The sequence below is a fragment of the Leptonychotes weddellii genome, chromosome 2, assembly GCF_054177405.1.
Source record: "Leptonychotes weddellii isolate Sample4059 chromosome 2, ASM5417740v2, whole genome shotgun sequence".
In the NCBI taxonomy this organism is placed as follows: Eukaryota; Metazoa; Chordata; class Mammalia; order Carnivora; family Phocidae; genus Leptonychotes; species Leptonychotes weddellii.
In genome coordinates, this window is record NC_138370.1 from 33,657,073 (window position 1) to 33,676,345 (window position 19,273).

The following is a 19,273-nucleotide window of genomic DNA, read 5'->3' on the forward strand; positions in this document are numbered from 1 at the left end:
CCGTCTATCCTCCCGAATATCGCCTTGGATTCACTTCTCCGCACGTCCTACCTTCCAGAAAGTGGTCGCTTTTCTGATGAGAGAGTTGTTGCTCTTCTTTTCTTCGATCTCCTGTTGAGTTTGTAGGTGTTCAGAATGGTTTGATCCCTATCCAGCTGAATTCCTGAGAGGAGACAAAATCCAGGTCTCCTACTCTTCCGCCATCTTGCTCCGCCGCCACCCCCCCCCCCCCCGTGTTTTTCCTTTTCTTGGCAGAAGTTTTGGGCCCACTAATACTTCTTGGCGTTGCTTAGCTCTGCTGGTGACACTGAGGAACAAAGTAACTTCTGTGTGCATCCTCCAAAAGAGGGGTAGAGTAGGAGACCAGAACCAGGGTCCTTATGGGTGACCTGATTGGGGTTTAATGATTGTGAGGGTCTGGCAGGAGGGGGGTGGCAGCCAGAGAGTCTGGGATGACTGTAAGAGGAGATTCTAGAATCTTATTGAGGGAGTTGAGAAAGAAAAGAATCAACGTGGGCAGTGAGAGGCATTTGCACACAGTCCCAAAGAGGAAGGCAGATTGGTGTGCTTGGGGCTGGAACCTGGACAGTAACAGGAGAGGAACACCTTAGACCAAGAAACCGTAGGCAGCCCAGGGGGCTGGGCTTGTTGAGACAACCTAAGAGAGTTTGGATGTCCTCGGCTTAGGCCATAACTAGGGTCCAACATAGGGAGACTGTATCTAATAGCTGAGCTAGGATGAGAATTCAGGCTTCCTCAGCCCCATTTTTTTTTTTTTTAATCTTTATTTATTTGACAGACAGAGACAGAGAGAGACGGAATACAAGCAGGGGGAGTGGGAGAGGGAGAAGCAAGCTCGTTGCTCAGCAGGGAGCCCAATGCGGGGCTCAATCCTAGGACCCTGGGATCATGACCTGAGCCGAAGGCAGACGCTTAATGACTGAGCCACCCAGGCGCCCCAACCCCATTTGGTTTTAATCACTTTCTGAATTCTGTACCATTCTCCCTCCCTAAGAATTTCAAGTAGCACTGCTGGCCATCATATCGTCAAACAATGGACAGTTTATTCCTCTGAATATTAATAACCAACAGGATAAAATGTACAGAACTCAGATCTGCTCCCCCTTGTACTATTAGGTTAATTCAGTCAGGTCATTTCCCGTTTACTAAGTCATCCCACAGTAGGATGTTACTTAATGTCATTATATCTGGATATGACTGTACTTATTTCCTCCAAAATAATTTTAGACAGAGGGTGATGCTGGAATCGTATGTCTTCATAACGATTAGTGACTACAGGGTACTTTTCTATTCATTACAGAACCATAAGATTTCAGAACTGGATGAAATTAATAAAAATCAGCTAGTAAAAGCACCTTCTTTTAATTAAAATAGAACTACCATGTGACCCAGCAATTCTACTTCTGGGTATTTATCCAAAGAAAACAGAAATACCAATTTGAAAAGATACATGCATGCCTAGGTTCGCTGCAGCATTATTTACAGTAGCCAAGATAATGGAAGCAACCTCGGTGTCCATCAACAGATAAAATATATATATATACATACACACACAATGGAATATTACTCGGCCATAAAAAAGAATGAGATCTTGCCATTTGCAACACGGATGGACCTTGATGTTGTTATGTGAAGTGAAATAAGTCAGAGAAAGACAAATACCCTATGGTTTCACTTATATGTGCAATCTAAACAACAAATAAACCAAGCCAAACTCACAGATACAGAGAACAGATTGGTGGTTGCCATAGCGAAGGAGGGTTGGGGTGGTGGGCAAAGTGGGTGAAGGGGGTCAAGAGGTACAGACTTGCAGTTATAAAATAAATAAGTCATGGGGATGTACAGCATGGTGACTATAGTGGATAATGCTAGAGTGCATATTTAAAAGTTGCTCTTAGCAACTTAGTAGATCTTAAAAGTTATCAGAAGAAAAAAAATTTCGTGACTTTTTAAGGTGATGGATGACAGACTTAGAGTGGTGATCATTTCACAGTCAAACATTTCACACGTCAAATCATTATGTTGTACACCTGAAACGAATTTAATGTTAAATGTCAAGTACACCTCAACTAAAAAAATACCTTTTTTTATTAGAAGTGAAAACTGAAGTTCAGAGAGCTAATGGTGGGCAGATATGGGTCCTGTGTGGTCTTTGCAATTCTAAAATGTCATGGCTGTTGAATCACAGTTAGAAATGACAGCTAAAGACAGGTCGTCTTGGACAAATGTCTCATTGACAGTTGTCGTTCAGACTATAGAAACACGTGGGACATTTCAGGAAATGCTTCACAGTGATCGGTGTTGAAAAACTTTCTCATGAGAGCACACACATGCACCCATACACACACATACACACACGTACCCCACCCTCTTCTCCGGTTACATTTTACAGGGTCTGTGAGTGTGTTACACAACCAACAACCTCATGAATAAACTGCCACAACGTCTGCTCCTTTGAAAACCTGCTGAGGCAGGGATAGGCCTGGCGTACAAGCCAGCCTCCATCTTCCCAGAGGACGACTCTCTGGCCCAGAGCACTCTTGGTCACTGCCCAGAGGCGTCCCCCTCGCCGGGCCGGCCCGAGAGTTGCTGGCGGGGGCGGGGGGGGGTGCGGATGCAGTGGGCATAAGATTCCTGCCTGAGCAAACCTGCATCCCAGAGTGGAACAGAGCCGGCGGGGAGCTTCCTCTCCTCTCCCCTCTTCCTTCCTTCTCAGGAGCGTAGGCTGTGTAGCCACAAATGGAACACAACACCCATCAGGTTCTGTCATGACACGAACCTCTGTGTGAGTTTGCGAGGGCGGCTGTAACAGATGACCATAAACTCAGTGGCTTAAGACAACAGAAATTTATTCTCTTACAGCTCTGGAGGCTCGAAGTCTGAAACCAAGATGTCAGCAAGGCCACATTCCCCTCTAAGGCTCCGGGGAGGACCCTGGCTTGTGGGGGTGGCCAGCGCTCCTTGGCATTCCCTGGCTTCCCATGGCCGCCTCACCTCTGCGGGTCTCTGTTTCCCAAGCCCTCTCCCCTTAGAAGGACGCCTGTCCTTGGATGGAGGGTGCACTGAATCCAGTAGCAACTCATCTTCACTTGATCACATCGGCAAAGACCCTATTCCCAACTAAGGCCACATTCACAGGTACCAGGGTTTGGGACTTCAACCTATCTTCCTGGGGACACCATCCAACCCAGAGCAAGCAGTACTGCAACGGCTCGCTCTCCGCGCTGGTCTGTCCGCACCTGGCGAGTGCGCGGGCCTCACCCTTCGTGGTGTGCTCTCCGACCGAGCCAGGGTCGCAGGGCGAGCCCTGTGCTGTCCTCCAGGACAAGGAAACGCTCACAGCTCTTCGCTCACTCCCCTACCGTCCGAGGATTTCCTGACACGGTAAGCCTCTCCTCCTCAGTTTTAACTCCTCATTCGATTTACATTCCCAAGTCTTGTTTTTCTATGTCTCTTCCTTACATCCTGGCTCCAACATGCATAATAAAGGAAGTGTGTTTGCAGCATTGGTTCAACCACCAGTGAAGCCTTTTCCGCCAGTTCCCCAAAGCCAACATGGAACTTAAACACAAACACCATCCTGAGACATTGCGAAATGATGCAAAGAGGGAGCGTAGAGGTCATAAAATAGTTGACAGGAGCTACTGGTTTTTGAAGTACGCCTTAATTCCTAAAAGGTTTCAATTTCTTCTGTGTTCATTTTATATACATCATTACGGTTGTATCCTTCATGTAGTTGCTGAAATTGGGGATCATCTCCCTTTACTTTTGGAGTGAATAGGATGCAGAGGTAATTTTCTCTTAACGTTAAATGCCAGCATTTGTGCAGAAGAGAGATTTCCACGGGGCTCCAAGGACACTTGACCGTTGATCAGTGTTGGCTCTGCTGCAGGCTAACTTTGGCTTCTCACACAAAGGCCTAGTTCAGCAGCGTTTACCCAGAGGAAAGCCCAGCTGGAAGGGGCAGGATGACACGATGGAGGCTGTCACTCAAAGAGCTCCAGGTAGTCGGGCGGCTCGTCCTGCTGACCGCAGGGGTAGAGAAGGAGCTCTTTCCCCAGGGAAGTTATGGGTTCCTCCTGTGAATCAGAAGGCAGAGATCAGGCTGGGCTGTGGGTGGGCAGGTTGTTAAGACAGTAGAAATAAGAACGTCATGCCCTTCCCTGCCTCCTCAGAGTACATAACTTCTTGTTTGCCCTTGATTTACGTGAAGCTTTATTGGGTTATGGCAATCTTAAAAGAGATTTTCTCATCTGCAAATTGCCATATATTCTTTTTCCCTCCCGGGCTTGAGTTCTCACTAAGAGTGGTCTCAGATGCGATCAGTGTGTGCACAGACTTTGAGCATCTCCTCCATTCTCTGCCCCAGCTCCTTCTCCCTGAGTATCTGAGGAGGAACTAGGTTCAATGATAAAGGAAATGTAATTTAGAATCCTGATTATCCGTAAGAATTATCAAAGACTAATCCCCCCGTTACTCATCTCAATCTTTCTTCTTGTAATTGCCTTTCATTGCCAAAGCTGCTGCAGGACAACCATTCACAGAGCAAATTCAGCCTGGACACCGGTTCACCTTGTGATAGTCCACCAGCGCTGCCAGGGTGGTGTGCCGCAGCCGGTCCACGCCCAGGAAGCTGTAGGAGTCCGTAGAGGCATCTATGAGGAAATGCTTACAGCCATCCTCAGACAGATAGGACAGGGCATAGCCTTTGATCCTTTCACTGACACGGATCAGAAAACTGCCCGGCACGCATGTGCTCAGAAGTTCATTTGCTCTCTTTAATGTCAGAATCCCTGCAGGAAAGAAAAGCAGGTATTTCAGCCAAATCATTTCCAGAACTGTCTTCAGTTATATAGCTGCGTGGATAAAGTTTAGTAAAAAGTAAGAGCAACTTCCAGTCCATTTTGGACTTCTTCAGAATGCAGTACAGTATCACTCATCTGGCATTCGGTCACCGGGCAAGCGGGGTAGGTGACAACAGCCAATGGATAATATAAATGAGAGCGTCAGTGTTTAACCTTCAGAATACGTTTCCACCTGTGCACCCGGTTATAACACCACAGGTGTTAGGTGGCTTCTGAGTCTGGTAGGACCCTTTACAGGCGTCCTGGAAGCGTTCGATCTGGGAGGGGACTGGAAGGTGTCCTCCTCGGTTTATTGATGAGGACTCTGTGGCCTGGAGCATGTTCCTACATGGTCTTAAACAGTGGTTCTCCACCAGGACAATGTCTGGAAATCTCTGGGAGACATTTTTGGTTGTCAGGGGCAGAGGATCCTATGGGTATCTGGTGCGTAGAGGCCAGGGATGCTGCTAAACATCCTACAATGCGTAGGATAGCTTCGCACTACAAAGAATCATCCAGCCCCAATATCAGTAGTGCTGAGCTGAGGAGCCTGGTCTAGGAGTCAGCAAGTTAGTAACAGAACCAGGAGGGACCCAGGTTTATAAGTCTTTCTACTGTAGTTACTCCTAAATGATGCTTCAGTGGCATTTAAAGGAATAAAAGTATATACACATATGTATATGTGGATATACATATGCTCATATATTTATATTTTTCTATATGTTTGTCTTCACATATATTCAAAATAAAGCTTCATTTATATGAAGTTTTATATGTATATATACTTTAGAGGCCTCATGAATTCATACTAATTCAGACCAGCCTTTTCCCCAACTAGTCCAAACTCATGAAGTTTGACTCATATTCCCAATTTCCCTTCTTATTCCTATTGTAGTTCATCAGATGAATCAGTGATGTTGTGAGACATATGGAGAGTGCACAAACACATCTTGGAGAGATGGTGAAGTCATTCACCTAATCAGCGGGCTCGGATTTGGGAGGAGGAGCGGCATTCTCCCAGTGACCCCTTTCACCTCGGCAGATAGAAGCTCTTACTTACTTCTCCTGTTCCACGGTTAGCTCCATAGTGAAACTCTGTATCTTATTATTAGGGAACCTCTCAAAAAAACCCTCCTGGTGAAAAGGCAATGGATGGATTATTATAGCCCGTTAGTCTTGTTATTAGTAAAGTTAATTGAGAATTGAACCCTAATTATCCAGAGCATGACATCAAATAAAAGCATCGCTGCTTTCTGGGGCGCCTGGGTGGTGCAGTCGGTTGAGCGTCTCATTCTTGATTTCAGCTCAGGTCGTGATCTCAGGGTCATGAGATCGAGCCCCACACTGGACTCTGTGCTTAGTGTGGAATCTGCTTAAGATTCTCTCTCCCTCTCCCTCTGCCCCTACCCCCTGCTCTACCACCTGCGCTCTCTCTCAAATAAATAAATCGTGTTTTTAAAAGCATCTCTCTTTTCTTTTTTATAAGTAGACCTTTAATAAGGGGGGGGACTAAAAAATCACCCATTCCCTCCTAGCCAAGACCAACCAACCAGCCCTCTGTCTTCTCTTCTCCCATGTACCTTTCAGGAGGCCCCAGAGCCTGCACCTCAGAGTCACAGTGCTCAACCCCCGTGAGGCTCAACCCCAGTGAAACACCAGGATAAGAACTGGGGGTGTTGCAAAGGCTTGGCAGATCCCCCCACTCACAGATAGGCAATATCCCTGAAATGGAAGAGTCATGGCCTCTCTTCTAGGGCCTCCAGCTCTACGGCATCGAGGCCCAGCAAGGTTACTGATGCCTGCGCATTATCTCTATCACCTCCGGTTACCTTTCTGCCCTTTCCTTGATGAGACCCAAGCCAATGGAAACTGCAGGCACCACTGACAGTGAGCGAGGCTCTTGGGTCAGCTGCGGCACTGTCCACTTCAGGTGCTCAAGTGATGCCCCTGTAAGCTCCAACAGATACGGACTGCTGCTTCTGTTGGTCTAGTCTACCTTTTTAAACACACCTGATCCTACTGATAAATTACAGATGACAACCATAATCTGAAACAAGGCAACAGGTAACCAGCCTACCCAGGGACTAAACATGACTGAAGTTTCAAGACTCTGTATTTGATTGTCTATGAAACCAGGGATATTTTTCACGGACACTGAAACTACCCTTCAGAGGTGAGTGAAGGAGAAGCAGCATTCTGGAAAAAAGATTTCTCTCTCCTTCCAGACTTACCAACAACCTAACTCTGAAACTCCAAGTTACTTCAACAGATGGGGTAGATGTTATAATTTATAACATCAGCATGTTATCCAGATGGATTTAGGTTCCTAAAATGAAAGCTATTCTGGAAAATTATAACTGAACCTGGGCTAAGTTAGGTTAAATTCCTCCTAAAATCAGGTCAGATAGTAGCTGTAAACCAAACTTCCCGAAAGCCTCTCAAACTGTAATTATTACCCATTACACACAGATCTTGGCACTGTGTAATCTCCAGAGACACCAGAACCCAATAAAATGATTTTGTGGCAAATCATAATGGAGACTCGAACACAATGGTTCTGAAGGCAGGTTCAGAAGTGAAGTGCTGTGGAGACCACGCTTTGTTCCTTTTGCTTTACAACAGGATTATCATTCCGGAAGAGCACACTCTTTTGGCTCATCTGATGATACTTGTCCATGTACAATTTGTCATGATTCCATCGAAGGAAGAGAGGCCTGGCTATGACTGCTGCCAAGCAGTGAGCTTTGTCTGCCTGCAGAGAGAGTCCCTGACTGCAAAGGCCGAATCCAGTGTCTGATATTAATCGCTGTGAACTTGGGCAATCTCCTTACCCTGGTGCATGACTCTAAGAATTCTGAAGCAGTGGCCTTCATCCAGCTCCCTAAGGGCAGGGACGCCTCCAGGCGACCTCCCTCTGACCAGCTCTCTTAACACATACTCTAAGCCTGTGTGAGTGCACAACAGGATTTCTGTGCTAGTGATGAGGGGTAAATAAAAAGCTTTCTTTTATTTCGTCAATTTTTGAAATGAGCCAGATCCTCCCCCAGCCCCGCTCTATTTTAAGCGGAATCTGGGCAGCAGTGCCAGAACTACTACAGTCCAGAAGGAAGCAGATGTCACTGCGTGAAGTCTTACTGGACTGCTTCTGGCTCTTGAAGAGCCCGGGGCAGAGCTGGCTACAACCCCTGGGAGCCTGACCACCCAGCCTGGAGGTTCACAACAGCAGGAGTTGAGAGGGAGCAGGGAGAAATGTCCCACTCCTTTCTCTGCACGATGCCAGGGCACGCACCAGGACAGTGCTATCCAACAGAATTTTCTGTGGCAATGGAAATGCCTGGGCTGGCCATGTGGAGGCCATTAGTCACATGTGGCTATTGAGGACCTGAAATGTAGCTAGTGTTACTGAGGGACTCAACCTTTAGTTTTATTTAATTTTAATTAGTTTTGGTGTAAAGAGCCACATATGTGGAGTGGCTACCATATTGGCCAACACAGCTTTAAACCCCACTGGAGTGAAAGGAGAGCTCCATGACAGGCCCAGAAGGACTATTTTTTTGCACAAAAGACCCTAAGACACTTGAAATAACTCAGAAACCCTAGCATGGCCCTCACTGGAAATCCAAGTGGCAGCAACAACCCTACAGAAGGAGGGCAGGTCAGTGGGATGCCCTTCTCCACAGCTTCCTTCTGGAAAATGCCTATTCATTCTCCAAGATGCAACTCAATAGCATGAAGCTTTCTGAGCAGTAAGTCAAGGTTCCTCTGCACCTGCTGAGCACCTGTTCCCACCTCCCCCTGAGACTCCCCTGGTCTATCCAGGGTCTCCCCTGGCTCCCCCTCCATCCTGGCATGTACCATCCACAGCTCCATCGGAGTACTCACAGCACATTCTACTCTGTCTCTCCCTGCCCCACGTCCTTGTGATCTCGGAGAGAGCAAACACCACATCTTACTTATTTTCACACTCTCGGCACCTGCCACTTACAAGATGCCCAGAAAAGGTCTGACGAGTAATTCTGTCCAGAAACTTTCTTCTCTGGGACACTTCTATGCAGCCATCGCCTCTAGTCCGAGCACTGTTACGTATAAGGACAAGGGATGCACCACTAACTTTGTTTATATGTGTACATCTGTATGGCCTACGTCCAGAATCTGGGAAGTATGTGTTTAAAAACCAAATGAAAGGTATCCAAATAATAGTAGCATATGGAGTTCTTAATGTTTGCCTGGCACTCCTCAAACAGTGCCTTACTTCATTTAATTCTCAGAGCAGCCTGACAAGCAGGTACCATTCCTACTCTCAAATCTCAGATGAGCAAAACCTGCATCAGAGAGAGTTCATAATGTGCTTCAGGTCACTTAGGCAGGCCAGGAGAAGCACTGGTCTTGAACCCAGGCAGTCTGACCCCAGAGTCCAGGCTCTCACCAGCTCAACCAGAATACTACCCCTGTGCTAGCATTTTGCATTGCTCAGCGTGCGTCCATTTGCTATTTCATTTAATTCCCAAACAACTCAACACAAACAGAACTGGTATTATTACCATCACCATACAGATGGGAAAACTGAAGAATAGGTATATGCCCAAGGTTATAGGATTAGTTAGTGATGGTTTCAGGTCTCTTGTCTCTCACTCAAATATTTTGTCTTTTAACCCCCATTGGGCTCATGAAATTTTCCTGAAATTGGCTGAAAATAAACCATGAATATTTATTTCACAAAGAGGTGTTCATTTCTAACCTGGGCAACATAGAGCAGGGAGGCGAGGGGGGGCGGGGCGGGGGGAGAATCCCGAAGCAGAGTCCCAGTTCAGCGTGGAGCCTGATGCAGGGCTTGATCCCAGGACCCCGATATCATGACCTGAGCCAAAATCAAGAGTTGGACGCTCAACTGACTGAGCCACCCAGGCACCCCTGACCCAGGCAACATAAAGAAGATGCATTTGTCAGTGATGACTTAAGTACAGTCATCTGGATGTAGAATTGATGCATCCATGACCTCTGCCACCTCCCCTAAGCTCAGAATTCCTGTTGCCGGGGACTGAAAAGCGTCAGAGTACAGCAGGCTTCAGCATTCCCTGTGACCACACCTCCGGGTCTGCTGAGAGCTGCCTGGGGGCTGCCCTTCCAGAGCTCTGCCAAGAAGCTCTCATTCCTTCTTTTGTCATCTGTCCTATATTCTCTGCTTCTTGGGCTGCCCAGAATACCCTGCAGGGAGGAAACAGCACTAAGATAACTTTCATGAAGGAACTCATCTCCGCTGTTAAGGTGACCTCAAAGTCCCACACTGCAAAGTGCCTAGATAAGGGGTGAATAAAAGAAAAAACTGAGTTTTAGAAGAACTTCTTTCCAAGTAGCAACCCTGCCAAATGCAAAGTGTACAGAGGTCTTAAACTTGGACAAGGGCTCTATATTTTCCCACTTTAGCTCCCTTCTACTTTATGCTTCCTTTAACCCTGTCAGTATTTAAAGGAAGTATTTTCAGAGGGGCTCTGAGACCCTTGCTAGATCCTCTATCTAGAGGGAGATACACTGTGGTGTCAAGCCCTCAGGTCTCAGGCCCCTTGGGATGAGGAAAAATAGAGCTCTCAAAATATTATTCATAATGTTTCCTTAATAATTCAAGAATTAAAATTACATCATTTGCTCTTTCTTCACTGCCGTAATGGCTAACACTTACTAATTAGGGCTTCCTGTGTGTCACACTCAGCTCTAAGTACTTCACATATATTAACTCATGAATCTTTTGAACGATTCTGTGAGGCAGGTAATACATTGTCTGCGGTATACAGATGAGCGACAGAAGTTCATAAGTCATGTGACTTGCCTAAGGCTGCACAGCTGGTTGGTGGGGGCTGGGATTTGGCCCCAGAGATGTGCTCTTGACGGCCACACTCTACTGCCTCGTTTCCCAGCATAAAGAAGGAGTGTCCAAATATTATAATCAGACCATGTGACGACAAAGAAAACTCTGGCAACAAAAGCACGGATTAAAAGTACTTCTCTAAATACCAGAACCCCCCTTTCCATAAAAGATCTGAAGTCAGACCCCCAAAGCAGGTGACTCTCTTTTGCCCCTCACCCACCCAGTCCCCCTTCCCTTGCCTGTGAGGTCCTTCTGGGTGTCTCCAAGAACACAGTGTAAAGTACAAGACTGGAGCCCTGGGCATCGGTAATGGCAAGCGTGGGGCTCGCAGGCCATGACACGCAGTGACTGGCAGCATTAGGGGGAAGACTCAAGGGCATCATTTAAAAAACTCAAGTAAGCAAGGCCTTTGGGGTTAATGGACTATTCCCAACATTAATGAAAATACATACTAACATTTTTGCAGCCAGTTTGCTATGCTGGGTAGTATGAGAAAAGTCAGGGTCTTCCCAAAAAACCCCACAATAATGCATGGTATGTGCTGCAGAAAAGCTAGCCCTTTTCAAGACTGAATGAATGTACATAGCTTTACCCTCTTTATGTTTCCTCTTCAGTTACTTTGGGAATATGATCCAATACTAGGCAGTCAGATAGAACTACGGAGAATAATTCCAAGGGCTCTGATGGTTAATGTAGGTGAAGGCTTCACGCTAAACTGCAGGTGAAGTCCCAGGGCTCCGAGCTAAAGCTGTGCCGGCCCCTCTCCAGGGTGGGCCAGTGACTGCTGGGGACGCACTTGCAGGTGTCCTTCCCTGACGCCCACGGACATGGCAGATTCTTGCTGCTGGCCACAACCTACCCCCTCCACGAAGTGTATGAATCATGTATGTGAATGAGGCAGGATGTGCTTCGGAAAGACAGAAGCTTGAAAGTCTCTGTGTGGTAGGGGGGCAGAAATCTGATGGCCCCACAATGAAGAACTCACTACTCCTCATCAAAATAGTTGAAGGACAGATGATCACTTATGAGTGCCAGTTCCCAGGTTCATTAAGGTTTTAGCCTGAAGGAAATCTTGGGCGGGCTCTGTGAGTCTCTGTCCGTGGGACACAGGGCTGCAGCGGGACCCTGGGCTCAAGGGAACTGAAGTCCCGGAGAGCAGCTGCCTCCACAGAAATGGATTGGACTTGCTCTCCACGCAGAAGGAAACTTTGGAGGCATGTGTCAAAAATGGAAGCAATCAAAATAGCTGCAGTGTGAACTGAACTGAAATCCCACAGATGTGAAAGGGATTTGCTTTTTAAGTAGTTTAAAATATAAATATTGGGACTAAAGCATTGAGAAGCAGGTTCAATTATAAACCATGACAACAAATGACATCCACAAGAAACAGATCAGGATGGAAACATTTCACCAGCAGGCTAATTATATCCATATTTGAATAAGGAAGTGTGCATTACATTTCAGAGGCATAATGATCAGCTATTCATGCGTAAAGCAAATATGCGAATTCTCTAACAACAGAAGCAATTAGAAAATTCCTAAATCAGAAATTTGTTTATACACTTATTGCTAGCTTTCCCCCAGCTTCCTACTCCCAGTCCCTGCTGAATTCTAAGCTCCTGAGCACTGTCGCATATTAGCGGGAGATGGGATATGCTAACGGAGAGAAGGAATAAATGAGTCTGTGCGTTTCTGAACAGACTTTCAAACTTCAGGTTTATTTATCTGTTGGCCCTCTGCTTGAAGACGTATAAAAAAGCATGTTAGTGAGTATAGTTAATTATATATCTACACACTTTGGATACTCATAATCAGGAGCCAGAATAAGTAAAATGACTTTGCAGGATGTTAAATTTAGCCAGGAGGGCTCTCCAACACTAATTCTCCAACTTTACCAACATTCTAGACCATAATGTGCGTCTTAAAGATGGCTATAATGTGGGGACCAGATGCAAGAAGAAAATGAATAAAAACAAGGACTGTAGGGGCGCCTGGGTGGCTCAGTCATTAAGTGTCTGCCTTCGGCTCAGGTCATGGTCCCAGGGCCCTGGGATCAAGCCCTGCATCGGGCTCCCTGCTCAGCAGGAAACCTGCTTCTCCCTCTCCCACTCCCCCTGCTTGTGTTCCCTCTCTCTCTCTGTAAAAATATAAATAAAATCTTAAAACAAAACAAGGACTGTATTTCAGGGTCCAGACAGACAGGATGACAGGAGGGAAAGAGATAAGAAAACAATCCTTCCTAAGGAAACAAAACCAAACAGACTTACAGTATTCAGAAGATTTTAAATCTAGAAAATAGAAGATATTATTTTAGCAAGGCTAGGACTCATTCCCATCTTGCGGAACCTTCCCTCCCAACCCCACGCTCAACCTCAACTGGCAATGTTCTGCTCAACTTTTCCAAACAATTTTATTCCCTGTTTTGGCAGTTGTCCTTTTGTCCTTCCAAATTCCTGTTGCCTTCTGGGGTGACCTCCTGGGTTCTGGAATTTTTAAGGACAGGCCCTAAAGAAATACTTGTCAAAATAGCATAGGAGGACATTTTAGCAGTAATTAAGATCTATTTTATTGAAGTGCCGCTTATTCCTCGTATATGATGCTGCCACGACAATATTTTGTGGCAAGATTAGGCTTATAATGAAGAGAAAGGCAGAGAGAACAGGAATGGTGAATTTACTCTTAAGCTGTTCAGTTCTGGGTAGCCATAATAACAGAAACACTATGTGCCAGGCACTGTTCTACGTATGTTACACATATTAGATGATATACTTAAAAAAAAAAACAATAAAAACTACTCTACAGTGTAGATATTATTAACCCCCTTTTAAAGAGGAGAAGAACATAACTCAAACCTAGGTGATCTGGTCTTGGAGTCTTGGGCCAAGCCTACACTATATAGTTGACCCTCAAACAACACAGGTTTGAACTGCATGGGTCCACTTATATGTGGATTTTTTCGATAAATGTAGTACTGTAAATGCATTTTCTCTTTCTTTTTTTTTTAAAGATTTTATTTATTTATTTGACAGAGAGAGACAGCGAGAGCAGGAACACAAGCAAGGGGAATGGGAGAGGGAGAAGCAGGCTTCTTGCCGAGCAGGGAGCCCGATGTGGGACTTGATCCCAGGACCCTGGGATCATGACCTGAGCCAAAGGCAGATGCTTAACGACTGAGCCACCCAGGCGCCCGCATTTTCTCTTTCTTATGATTTTCTTAATTTTTCTTTTCTCTACTTTATTATAAGATTACAGTACGTAATACATATAACATACAAAATATGTGTTAACTGTTTATGTTATCAGTAAGTTTTCTGGTCAACAGCAGGCAGTTCGTAGTTAAGTTTCCGGGAAGTCCAAATTTATTTGTGGATTTTCAACTGTGCAAGGGGTTGGCACCCTAACCCCCACCTTGTTCAATGGTCAACTGCACTATCTTTCCATGCTAAGAGCTAAGAAAACCCTGTGCTTCTTGGACTTCACATTTTTAAAAAATCAGCTTGAGATATAATTTATATACAATAAAATTCACCAATTTTAAGTGTGCAAATGATCATTTTTGACAAATGTATACAGTTAGGTAACCACTACTGCAAAATAAATAGATTCCATTTCTTTTACTCCAAACCCTTGTGGCCTTGGGGCATTGTATTAAAGATTTGAGTGCTACATATCTGCTTCTTGAAATTCTACCTGGGAGTGAGCAAAATAGTGTCTGGACAAAAATGTGCTTTTTTCTTATTCTCATAGGTGGGGATGGGACAAAACTTATGCTGAATGAAGGTTCCTTGACACTTTCACTTCACCACTGTGAGATTTAGTGAACTCACTCATGTATTGGAGAAACAAATCTCTGTGGTTATTACTGTTCACTGATTTAAATTTCCAACTTATATAAAAGGCATGACATGGGTGTTCCCACTTGTATTAGTGCTCAGATATGCTGTGACATTGAAGTTAAGTAGATCTGGCTCTGAATATTGCCACTAATGGTAGAAACCTGAAAAGAACTTCTTAGTTTCTAGGTTCTTACCTCTATAAAGTGGGAATAAAAGTTACTTCCTTTAAAGTGCTCAATGTAATGCTTGGCACATATTAGACCCTCAAAAAATTACAGCTCCAACAGTATATAATATGTATATTATAACATACTGCACAATAGGTAAAACAAATGAGCCAGTCTACATTTAGAAACAAAGAAAAATCTAGACAATGTAATGTTGGGAGAAAACTCAAGTTGCAGAAAAATGCCTATAACATGATACCATGTAAATGTGAAACACAATATTGCATGTTTTATATATATCTTTATATATTTTATAAAAATGCACACACATACACATACATAGTGAGAGTATAAAAATATGGATGAAAAGGACAACTTCAAAAGAGTGGTTCACCCCTGGGAGAGAAGTAATTAGATGTCAATAAGGGAGTAAAAGAGTGGGCCTTAATTCTTTCAGGCTTTATTTCTTAATAAGAAAAACAGGTATGAGGTAAATATGGCTTCTAACATTCATTGTGTCCTAGAAAGTAGATACAACATTTGTTACATCATTGGTGTTACTTATAGTTTCCTTTGTACTGTTTGTTCAAAACATTTCCTAATCAAAAAAAATTATTTTTTAAATGAGGGAAGAGAGAAAAACCCTCCATAATGTGGGTAGGCTTCATCCAATCAGCTGAAGCCCTTAAAAGAACAAAGACTAACCTTCCCTGAGCAAGAAGGGATTCTGCCAGTGTTCAGCCTTTGGACTTGAGCTGCCAGTCTTCCCTGAGTCTCCAGCCTGCTAGTCTGCCCAGCAGATTTGGGGCTCAACAAGCCTCCAGTCATGTGAGCCAGCTCCTTAAGACGTTGGCCATGGAAGGATCTTCAGGAAGAACTGCAAAGGCCCTAGGAAAGGGGCGAGTGTGGTGTGTCAGGGACAGAAGGGCAACGTGTGGGGGAAAGGAGTGATCAAGGCAGGGTTCTGTGAGGAACGTGGTTTGAGATGGATCTGGAGCAATAATCGGATCAAGCTGGACCAAAAAGTCCAGTGAAAGTTGAGACCCCATGGCCTCTGTGAGAAAAGCTTGCTGAGAGAGGAGCAGAAGTGGGGAGACTGTTTTTCTAGATGTGCTTGAGATCATCAAAAGATGCTCACAAAGTAGAGTTCAGTACTGCATTTCTGGATCTCTCTTGCACTTGGGATTTTCCAAGCTCTTACATCTAGGAGATCAGAGGCAATACCCTACTTTACTGCCCATTGAACTGGCACCCATGGCCAGATATTTGCCTCATCATGACCCCAAGTGGGAAAGGAAACCTGAGACAAAGATGTGGGGTCTCTGCTCTTCTTTGTCATCGCACTGAGTGTTAGTGCTTCCTGGGGTCTTGTCCTTGGTCTTCTCTTAACCATCTTCTCAGGGCACTCCTGGAAAATGTCATCCTCTCCCATGCTTTTCATTGTGTGCTGATGACTCTAATCCATTATCTCTAGCACTGATCTGTTAATCCAATTACCAAATGGATTTTTTCACATGACTGCCCCAAAGACATTTCAAACTCATCATAACCAAAATAAATTCATTGTCGCCCTTCTTTTTTAATCCCAGCAATCTCTGGATCCTCCTGTATTCTTTCTCCCAACTGATAGCATGCCACCTTCCACCCGGCTCCACAAGCCAGAGATCCAGTGGTCTTCATTTCCCTTGTCCTCTCCTACCCACTTCCATCCTGTCTAAAGCTAATGAAAAGGGTGAAAGTGTGAACTTCCGTGGGGAAAAATTAGCTGACCAAAACAGTAATATAAGAAAGGCAACTTATGGAGTGTATAACAGAAGGACGATGGCAAACCAGTACAGAAGAGCTACCATCCCATTATTTCAAACAGGGCTCGTGATCAATAAATAATTATAGGGGCGCCTGAGTGGCTCAGTCATTAAGCGTCTGCCTTCAGCTCAGGTCATGATCTCAGGGTCCTGGGATCGAGCCCCGCATAGGGCTCCCTGCTCTGCGGGAAGCCTGCTTCTCCCTCTCCCACTCCCTCTGCTTGCGTTCCCTCTCTCGCTGTGTCTCTCTCTGTCAAATAAATAAATAAAATCTTAAAAAAAAATAAACAATTATATTTCAAAAATATAAGATATGATCCTTCTTCTCTTTATCATAGAAACATGTGAAACTCTGTCTTCTTAAAACAGAAGAAAATGACTTACATTGAGTATATGGCTGTGTATTATTTCATTATATTGTATCATTTATTTTGCTTATAACTATGATAAATATTTATATAAGTGAAAATAAATGAATAACAATAGCAACTAATAAATTATTATATGTAAAACTCAAGAACTTCTTTTTTTAACCAAGGTTCCAACCGGAATTTTAGTCCAACTTTATCTTCCTAGCTTTTAGCAACTGTTTCAAATGGAATTGCCTGTTAAAGTACCAGGATTTTTAAACATTAATCAACACTTTCAATTTCTTTTTTTTTTTTTTTTAAGATTTTATTTATTTATTTGAGAGAGAATGAGAGAGAAAGAACACATGAGAGGGGGGAGGGTCAGAGGCAGAAGCAGGCTCCCTGCCAAGCAGGGAGCCCGATGCGGGACTCGATCCCGGGACTCCAGGATCATGACCTGAGCCGAAGGCAGTCGCTTAACCAACTGAGCCACCCAGGGGCCCAACACTTTCAATTTCTTATTTCCTGTTATTAAAATGAACTACCACCCTTGTAATCAGGGATGATAAGATCTTCTGCCCAATGACACAGAAACTATAAAGTACTGATTTTGTCAGTGCTTATCTTAAAAAGGAAAAAAAAAGGCAACATGAAACATTCATCTTTTACACTGATGTCACTCTTTCTTCCAATGTCTTCTGAACAGAATGGAAAGGAAGTAGGCTTATGACCTAGTCCTAAGAGGATAGAGGAGCTCCTCAGGGAATGGATAATTACTAAAGCCTGAATCACCAAAGAACACGTATTTTCAAGGAAAGCTAGACAGTTTTATAATGATCTGAATGTGAAAGCAGCCCTTTAGCAGAGGGCCTACTACAAATACTTTTTTTCTTTTTAGAAGTTTGCCATGTTAGTTGTTTGGGACCCTACTTTCGTGGAAATATTTGTGTGTGACATGATACTAATTAAGAGAGAAGCCTTCTGGGTGCCTGGGTGGCTCAGTTGGTTAAGCATCTGCCTTCGGCTCCAGTCATGATCCCAGGGTCCTGGGATTGAGCCCCGCATCAAGCCTTGAATTGGGCTCCCTGCTCAGCAGGGAGTCTGCTTCTTCCTCTTTCTTCCCCCATGCTCGCTCGCTCTCTCATATAATCTCTTAAAAAATAAAAAAAAATAAAAGAGAGAAGGCTTCAACATGATTCAAAACAAGATACCCTTTAGGACAAGTGTGCTCTGTGAAAGAACCTTATTTTTGTTTCAAAGTACTTTTGTTATACATAGAGCCAATTAATCCAATTCAACCACAGACCCTAAGGAAGCCAATTGAGGCAAGAAACCACTTCTTTTCCTGAAGTCCAAGAGACTGAGAGGACAGTGAAATGCGTGCTGGCTAGACAGAGGGCTTGAATTAATCAAGTGTCTAGGGTCAAATTAAGAAATGGTTTATTAGGTAATATCTGCTCAGGTTCTAACAAACTCACCTGACAGCTTCAACTGCTTAATGGAACCACAGACAAAAGTAACAGAATTTTCAGGTTAAAGATCATAAAATTCAACTCCTTCACTTAATAGGTGAGGAAAATGAGGCTCATACAACTTGTTACAGAGAAAGACGATTTGCTCAGTCACTCAACTGCTAATGGAGAGCTGACCCTTTGACGGCTAAACCAGTGCCCTGCCCACCACACCCAAGGGCGTATCTGACTCTCCCAGCTGTGAACGGTGGATGGAAGGCATTGCCATTTGCAGGAGATCACAATCAAGTGCCCTAGTGTAGGTGAACAGGAGGCACCGCTTTCCCCACCCACCCAGTGGTGTTTTATTTGTGGTGATAAATTACCCCACAGTACATGCTGAGACCACAACTGCTCACTGTTTTCTAAATCCGTCATGAGCTTGCAACTCACTGAGAAACCTTTGAAAAACTGCTTTGTGAAAATAATTTCAAAGACTCTTCTTGGGCAGCACAAATAAAAGGAAGCCTTTATTCTTTCTGCCCTCCTGGTGGATTAACAGACGAACACAGGTTCATCTGTCATCAGATGAGGTTCCGTCGAGGGCATCTGTGTACTCACCATGGAACCAGGGAGCTATGGTGTCTGAGGTTCTCTGGTAGCCCGCTCGCAGTGGTAGCTGCTCCTCTTTAAACCACCGAATGATGTCCTCCTGGGCAGAGTTGGATGCCATCCTGGTCATTCCCTGGTTTCTGTGATTTAGAAAACAGTTCAATTTAGGTTTAACTAATTTGAAAACAATGCCGTCAAAAATCATATATATCCTGTATATAAAAATCATGTATAAAGGGAGACAGGATTATATATATTTGAAGACCTAATTACATGGGTTGAGCTAATGGGAAGTCGGACCCCTAATTACTGCCATTATACAAC

At 44.4% G+C, this 19,273-nt stretch overlaps 1 protein-coding gene across 4 annotated transcripts in view; it reads right to left on the minus strand.

Annotated features, from left to right (window-relative positions):
• Window positions 1-2,853: 2,853 nt before the first annotated feature.
• Window positions 2,854-19,273, minus strand: part of SH2D4A (SH2 domain containing 4A) — a 62,100-nt gene continuing 45,680 nt past the window's right edge. For 3 of the 4 annotated variants that reach the window (XM_031028472.2, XM_006733567.3, XM_031028470.2), the window contains 3 exons: window positions 18,959-19,089; window positions 4,594-4,814; window positions 2,854-4,100 (listed from right to left, as the gene is read on the minus strand). In XM_031028472.2, the coding sequence (XP_030884332.1) occupies window positions 4,008-4,100; window positions 4,594-4,814; window positions 18,959-19,089 (445 nt within the window). In that variant the 3' untranslated portion in view covers window positions 2,854-4,007. Of the gene's footprint in view, window positions 4,101-4,593; window positions 4,815-14,998; window positions 15,620-18,958; window positions 19,090-19,273 lie in introns of those variants that run through there. The other variant, XM_031028473.2, reaches the window with a different exon arrangement.